General features: G+C 39.1%; 1 protein-coding gene across 2 annotated transcripts in view; it reads left to right on the forward strand.

Annotated features, from left to right (window-relative positions):
• CRACR2A (calcium release activated channel regulator 2A) overlaps positions 1-1,814 on the forward strand; it is a 54,537-nt gene extending 52,723 nt beyond the window's left edge. Inside the window, exons 16-17 of one of the 2 annotated variants that reach the window (XR_003533331.1) lie at positions 404-480; positions 1,393-1,426. Coding sequence is in view for 1 of the 2 variants with exons in the window: in XM_027677687.1 (XP_027533488.1) it covers positions 404-480; positions 1,393-1,483 (168 nt within the window). In the remaining variant the exon portion in view is untranslated. Of the gene's footprint in view, positions 1-403; positions 481-1,392 lie in introns of both variants that reach the window. The other variant, XM_027677687.1, reaches the window with a different exon arrangement.
• The last annotated feature ends 6,169 nt before the right edge of the window (positions 1,815-7,983 follow it).

Here is a 7,983-nt window from a genome sequence, read left to right on the forward strand (position 1 = left end):
CAGAAAAAATTCACATATACAAAAAGATGAAACAAAAGTTACTGGAATTCTTTTCTCCTGCTTTGTCCAGCACTCAGTGATGTAGTAGTTGCCTGACTGTCACAAGGAAAGCTCACAAGACTTCAGTACCTTACAAGGCATGTTTGTGTTTCAGCTCTTATAGCTAAAGCTACTGTATAGAACAAATATCTGGTAAGAGAATCATATAGTTGTTGTTTGTGACTAGTGCTTGGACTTCTTTTGTTACTCTTTACTGTTAGCTCTAGAGTTAAATTATAATTTTTCCTATGATCTATTTCTGTTTCTTTATTTGCATATTTCAGTTTATCTGCATTGCTTTTTTTAAAACTGGAATGAGATATTGTGCAAAAGTAATTAAAATGGTCTTTCTGTTTGATTGTAGGATTACAATTTAATTTTCTATGAATGCAGTGCATGTTCTGGGTACAATGTGGATAAGTCTGTGCTTCACTTAGCTAGGTAAGAAGAAACACACAGTCTATGAGTTCTTTATGTGCCTGACTGCCCCATCATTGATGACAGAGTGAATTCTCTTGGTTAAATTAGTTTTATAGGAACTTAGAGTGATGAAATATTTGTTCCTTTTAAACTGGTCTGTAGCCTGACCCTGTTGCTCTGACTGAGTAGTTGCTCAGGTGCATAAAGAGTCCTATGTTAAGCTAGCAAAGCTCTGTATAGGTCCAGAAACACATGAACTGTTGCTAGGAAAGCTGAGGGCCTAGGATGTTGTGATAGGTCTTGCAAGAATGTCTTGAAGGTTTGGAGAAATATACTTGAAAATGGATGCTGCTGCCTCTTTGCAGCAGGACATTGGATATGCTTATTTCTTCCCTCTGCTCATTACAGCTCAAATTCTACTGTCTGCCTGGGGACTGGGAGACAGGGAGAAATGGATTTTTGAAGTTATATAAAGGCTAGAGGTAAAAATACAGGAAAATATGTCCTCTCTGAACTACTTACAGAAATAAAGACACTGGTAATGAGTTGGCAGATCTTTAATATTGTTGCTGAAATCAGTGAAATTTTGTGAAAGTGTCAGGTAATTGATAAATGTGTAGGTAGCTAGATATGGTTTTGTTTTGTTCCAGCCTCAAAAATAACAAATAGAAGTCACTGTTTTGAGTCTCCATAACATAAAATAAATGCTAACAGTCAGCACTAACTAAATTTTTCTAACTAAATGAACAAAGGCAGTTTTGTGATGGAGCCACCGTATTTGTACTTTTCTGTTTGTTTGTTTGTTAGTTTGCAACATTCTATCATTTTCTATTATTCTCTGGACAATTCTATAGGCTTGGGAAAAAGTTTTTTATTTGATCTCTTATGGGTATTATTGACTTTTTTCTCTAAAGCATTGTTTCTTTCCCCCAGGTTTTTAAAAGAACATGAAGATAAAGTGAAAGAGAAAACCATTGAACTTCAATCTGATATGAATAAAAAGTCTTGCTGTATCAGGCAATAAAATGCTGGGGCTTGTCATACGTTTATACGACACTACATAGCACTGTCAGATTTGCTTTTATCTTCCAAATATTATGCTGTATTCTGAGTGTAGGTGTAAGTGAAACTTAAAATCTTTGTGAGCTCTGATCTTCGCTTTTATAAATATTACCTTTAGTTAATTGACAATGTATTTGGGGCAGTAACAGTCTTTTAATTCTGTTTGATGCCTAACACCACTGAATCCTGCTTTATTATCAGGCTTGTAGAAGCTACCACTTTATTAATAATAAGAAATAACTTTATAGGAAGAAAACTACTTGGAATGTGAAGTAAATTCTTACTGATGTTAATGATCTGTCTTCTGAATACTGCTTATTTCAGAGCTCTTTAGATCCTGATTTTGTGCTAACCTTTGTTACAGTTTTTAAAAAATTGATATAGGTGTAGTTGTTGGTAGTACTAAGTATGTTAGGCTGACTGAACAGGTCCTTGTCTCCAAAAGTCTGTCATAGAAAGTTTCATGCCAGATGTTGGAGGTAGAATTTTCAGAAACGGCAGATCTTACTTTGAGGAAGATTTTGAGAAACTTACCAGCATTTAAGGAGTGAAAAATCTCACCAAAATCCAGTGAGATATTGCTCTCTTTAGCAATGTTAAGAAAAAATTCCTCTTCATGTACTTAAACATGTGACTGCTTTTTCAAAAGCATCTGCTGCACAGCGTTCCCCCAGGGCCTGAGTGCACTGAGATACAGTGTTTGAAAAATCAAACCCACAGGGACATGTTTTAGAAAATCAGATCATAAGAAACGCAAATGTCATAATTAATTTTGAAAACCTTTGTAGAAAATATACGAAAAAAAGAAACTTAAGAGTGGGTCACCCTTCCAGCACACGATCAACAATTATTCCTGTTGTCTTCACTGCATCAAGTTATTGTGGTAAGCATTCAAGAACAATTATCCATGATGGTGAGGTTGTTGGGAAACTAGAACCCATGACGTAATTTATTATGCATTAAAATGTCAAGCAAAACTGTAGATTTCATTATATGAGACTGTTACAGGCATTGTTTTTAATTCCTTTTCTGAATGTTTTTAAAAAGTTATTTTTCATTTGAGTAATGAATCAATTTGAAATTACAGATGAATGTTAAGCACTAACTCAGTAAGTAACTTATTTTTGGATAAAAACTTTGCCGGTAATTAATTGTGCCCTTGGGACTTCAGTCTGATCAAAGGTATGTATCGAGTTCCAAGAACTATACAATAGAGGTTTGCAGACTTTCCCCTACAGCAATTTCTATATCCATACCAGCACTCAAATACACTTTCCTATGAGTTGGGATCCAAACATGAGCCCTTCCCTATCAGGTAGAATAACCAGGGTTTTAATTTTACTTCTATAAGTAATGATAGATGAACCAAGTAGCCCAGGATAAGCTGATGCTTAGGAATTTTCCCCTTGTTGATTTCTGAGAATCTACTCATCCAAATAAAAAAACCCCCTTGGTTTCAGTGAGGTGCCTCAGAAGCTGTAAAACACAAAAGGAGCACAATAAGCATCCATTACTGAAAATCAATAGGCTTTCTGTTCACTTCTCAGGATTGCTTCTTGAAAACCATTATTGCTTGTGGAAAGATGAGTCGCGTTATCAACTGTTGCATGTTATCCATCATGGAAATCTCAGAACTGAACCATCTGTGTTCAGTCCTGGCTGAAGCTGAACTAGTGCAGCCCCTAATTTAAACATCAACAAAAACAACTCTTTGTCCTAATTTCAATTAGGAAAGAAGTGTCATCAGTTTAAATATTGGCTTTGAATGATCTGTTCCCCTGCAGTAGGGTGTTTTCTACCCCATCAACATCAGAACTGGCAATATTTCTTCCAGCCTCTGTAAGCCTCAGGAAGACAGTTTGAAGGCTTAATTTCAGCTTTACTGCCCCACTCTAGCCCCACAAGCTCCCAAATTCAGATCCTTAATTTTTTATTCCCTTGAAGTTCATCTCAATTTTGAAGGACAGTGACATGTGAGGTGAATTTTCTTTATGTGACTTCCACAGGATCATTTTTATTTGGACGTCTTTTAGCGTACACTGAGACCCTGCTATCAGGATATATATAACTTGAGGGCAAACAATGCTAAGGAGCAGCTGAATCCTGTGATGACAGAGATTTCTTCTACTAGAGACAAATCTGGTGCAATCTAAGACCCAGGCAGTATCTTCTGTCTTGGACTGATAGCTGTGGCTGATGCTGTTACTTTTTGCAAGTCCAGCCAAAACCCAAGCAGAATATGTATTGCAAAGGTGCAGATACACACACAACACTAATGTCATCAGCCACACAGACAACACAGAGACTGATGTCTTCACTGCTTGTCATCCACATATGCACAAACATCATTCCCATAAATAGGAACACAGATAGCCCAATCCTTCTCTTCCTTTCCAACAGATCAAGATTGAAGTTTGCTAATGAAAACATACAGGTATACAAATCCCGTGACTTGCAGTGCTCTCTCTCTTTCATTCTGCCCTCATCCTCTCCCCAGAATCATGCAGAAATTTGGTAGAAATAAGGTTTAATAAAAAGATTGGGTAGCCTGCAGGTATGGAATACAAGGCTTAGTCAGATAAGCAGCTTGCTTGTATACAACTGGTCCCTTTTACTGTACCTTTTCTTGATTTTTTTCCCATGCTTCCACCATCTACCCTGACCTCTCCCTTTCTTTGCCCTTCATATCTCAAAGAAACAACTTTTCCCTAGTTGCCTTTTCCCTATTAGTCCCAGGTTTTCTACATCTGCACCCGCATACATATTTCTTCTACCGTTTCCTAAGTTGTCTCAGCTTTACATGCTGTTATTGGTATAATTACTTAGGTGCTGCTGGCCTTGCGAGTTTCCACTCCCAAAGAGTCCCTACTGTTCCATTCCAATTACCTGTGAAGTTACTGTGTAACTCCCTTTTCTCCACCTGTGAAGGCCAGCTGTTGCTCACTGTGCTGTCTGTAACTGTTACCAGCATCTCACTCTGTTATTTGTAGCGTTCAGAGTTGCTTGTGTCATGCCCAGAGTTTTTCATGGTCTGTTTGATTAGCTAAACCTCAGGCCAGGGCCTAGTCACGTGTTGGCACACCTGAATAAACAGAACTTATGGATTGAATAGTGGTTACAGAACACAGGTGTGAATAACATGTGAAAAGACTCTGGTTTTGGACAGGTTCTACTGTCCAGGTGGTCATCAAACTGGTGTGGGAATTGTCAGCTTTCCATTGTTCTTGATGCCATCTTATCTCTGTGTTGCTGGATTGCTGTCTTCTGACTCTCCACCAGGGTTTCATACCTCCTGTCAGTATTTTTCTCAGATCTTCAGAAATCTTATTCTGGCTTGATAGCAGTTAAACTTTCTTCATTTTCCCTTTCCCTCCCTCTCCCTCTCCCTTTTTGCATTAGCTTTAGTTTGCTCACAATCTCCCCGTCCACCTCTTCGCAAAAGCTTTTTGGATGAAGATAAGCTGAGATCATGATGCAACTGTGCATCATGGCCTCTGGGTCATGGAGTCTTCCATGAAAAAAATTCATAGGTGGTGTAAGATCGGTGACATTAGTGTGTTCTTTTAGTGATGTATAAGGTCTTGAAAATTTCCGTTAGTAGAATGAAAAGTACCAACAATAGAGGATGAGAAATTCTGCTGAAAAAATAGCTCCTTACACTCAGCAGGCTTCATCCTCTCAAGTTCACTGATGTAACTCCCTGACACAGACATGTTTCTTCTTCTGTGCAGTGAATCAGCTCACAGGCAGTGTGCACGTACATAAACTCTTAGAGAGGATGATGAGTTGGTAGGAGAAAGTGGGAGGAATTTATCTCAGCCTGGTCGAGTACCCAATAGTAACAGATCTTTGGGTATCATGCACACTACAAAGTGTATTTGCATGGATATAACACAGTGCTTCTAGCCCTTTGGAATGGGGAGATCATGACTTACTGTGTGCCAGTCAGAGGTGATTCCAGCCTGCCCAGATGCGAGCCAAGCAACAATGGAAAAAAATCATTGCGCACTATAACCTTACTGAGAGAAGTGCACAGCACCTCCTCCCATGACATATTTAAGGAGCAATCTGCAGCCTTTAAGGTGGGAACACTCCACACACAAGGATTGTGTGCGGAACAGACCACATTGAAGAAAGTTTGCCTCTGAAAGAACTGCAATCAGTGTTCGCTTCCCATGCTTGAGCAGGGACAAATGAAGAACAGGACAACTGGAATCCCTATGTCCAGGACAACTGGAAGCACTGGGCACCGAATGGCAGAAATCATATTACTTGGTTTGGCCCAAGTGTTACGCACATTGCCTCAACTTCTGTGCTGCCTGTTGGCTCACTGGGTAAATTCTAACAGAATGTACCTCACGTGAAGATAAACTGAAATTTGGGAGCGGAGGAGAGAAAAAAAATGTACATGAATATTTTTGTCTAATGGTTTGCGTTCTTTTTCTTTCCCCAGAACCTGAATCATCAATAAAATATTTGTGTTGCTTCGTAGTAAATTAACTCAAGCAAAATTTCCCAACTTGAGACCGTTTTTGTTTGCAACATCCGTATATTGGCAGAATTTTCTACCATGTGAGATCATTTTGGAATATATCCACTTCATCATCTGCACAAGTGGAAGCTTGTTTTAGAAAGCAGAAAGATGCTCATAAAGCTAATCAGTAGCAACTTCCTGAATTCATCCACAGCTGTTGAAATAATGGGTCTTTTTGATTATTGAAATTACAGGAATTGCAGTAGGACTCACATACATTCCTGAAAAAAAGAAAGATGGACACTTTGACCTGTTTACACCTCAAACAACTAAAGTTCTTTTAATATGAAACCAGTAAAAGGCAACTGATTATTGTATTATGAAAATAGGCTTCTCAAGGGAAAAAAATCTGTAGGTTAAATTTACAGGCAGGTATAAAAGTTCCTTCCTATTACTAATCTGAAATACTGTATGTAGTGACACTGATTCCTTCCAAATGTACTGGAAGTTACAGGACATCTGATTAGTCAGATAAGCATTGCTTCTTTCCTTTTAAACAAATCCAGCTATACTGGAAAACGGTGTTTAGCTTCTGCAAGCAACCAGTCTCCTTCCAGTGCCTTTTCTAGAACATGCTTCTTCTGGGCACAACAATCATTGCAAGTCTTCCCATTCCTAGAAGAACTCAGATTCAGAGGAGGTTTCTCACTAGAAATTACTGGTTTTCACTGAAAACAGGAAGTGAGTAGGGAAGCCTGTGGAATGGAGACATTCAAGTAGAACATTATGTGGCTCTGAGTCTTACTCAAGTGCTCATATTACTTGAGTTCTGTTTATGTGTACGTAATGAACAGTGGAGACCCTGCTGTGTTCTCTGTGTGGCTGATGACATTATTGTTTTGTGTGTGTATATGCACCTTTGCAATATGTACTCAGCTCAGATTTTGTCTGGACTTGCAAAAAGGAACAGCAGCAGCCACAACTATCATCCCTCTATAATATACGATGTCGTGCCTGGTGTTTTATCTTGTGCCATCTTTAGCCTTTGCAGAGCAAATCAAGTATATGAATTATGCATGTGTATATTAGTGTGTCTGTATAGCTGTTAGAAAAGCTCAGGTGACATCTTTTTCAGGGGGTGGAGTACAGGATAGGTTTGCGACCATCCCTGCTGGTCATTACTCCTCCATTTTACCTTTTCCAAGGCATTAGAACTCTGCAATAAACCACTTTAAGTTACTCCTTGTAAGAATCTCAAGGGGAAAGGCAGGGGGTGGGGAGGGGAGAAGACAGAGTTCACTAATCTACTGGATTAGTGAGCTGAACTATCCCAGCAAAATCTGACAAATATCAGAGTTAGTGGGAGGATTTGTGCAGAAAACACAGCTAAGATCACAGTTTTGAGAAAAGAAGTCTAGAGGGGTGGGCAGCCCATTTTCAGTATCAACAAGGTGTTTAATTCTTTTGTCTCTTTGTAATTTCATCTTTTAAATATGGATAAATGGAACTGGATGTGAACTGATTCACCATGCTTCTCAGGTGGCTTCGGAGGCCGGTGGTGAGCTCAGTATTGCTGCAGCCAAACACCAGTTTGCATACTTCTGCTAGGGGTTGAAAAGCCTCCAGACTACCATTGCATAGCTCAGAGGTAAGGCTGTAAAGCTGTGACTGTGAGTGAACTGTTCTGCTCTGTTCTGTTCCTGCATGGCCTTCTCCCAGTTCTTACAGGTGCAAATGACTGAGCTACATTGAACTGCGCTACTTGACAGTTTTGAACAAGGTCCTTTGAATCTAGCTATTAAGGCTCATCAGTTGTCATAGCAACCCTGTATTGTATGGATTTATATTATGAAGCTGTAATAAGGCCGTTGCTCATCCCTTTGAAATGAGGCATAAATCACTAATGCAGCTTTGCAGCGACAGAGCTTCTTTAGGTATTATTCTAACAGAGAAACTGATTTGCATTAAATGACACGTCTGTCAGCAGA

Source organism: Neopelma chrysocephalum, unplaced genomic scaffold, assembly GCF_003984885.1.
Source record: "Neopelma chrysocephalum unplaced genomic scaffold, ASM398488v2 Primary Assembly neopelma1_43, whole genome shotgun sequence".
NCBI lineage: Eukaryota > Metazoa > Chordata > Aves > Passeriformes > Pipridae > Neopelma > Neopelma chrysocephalum.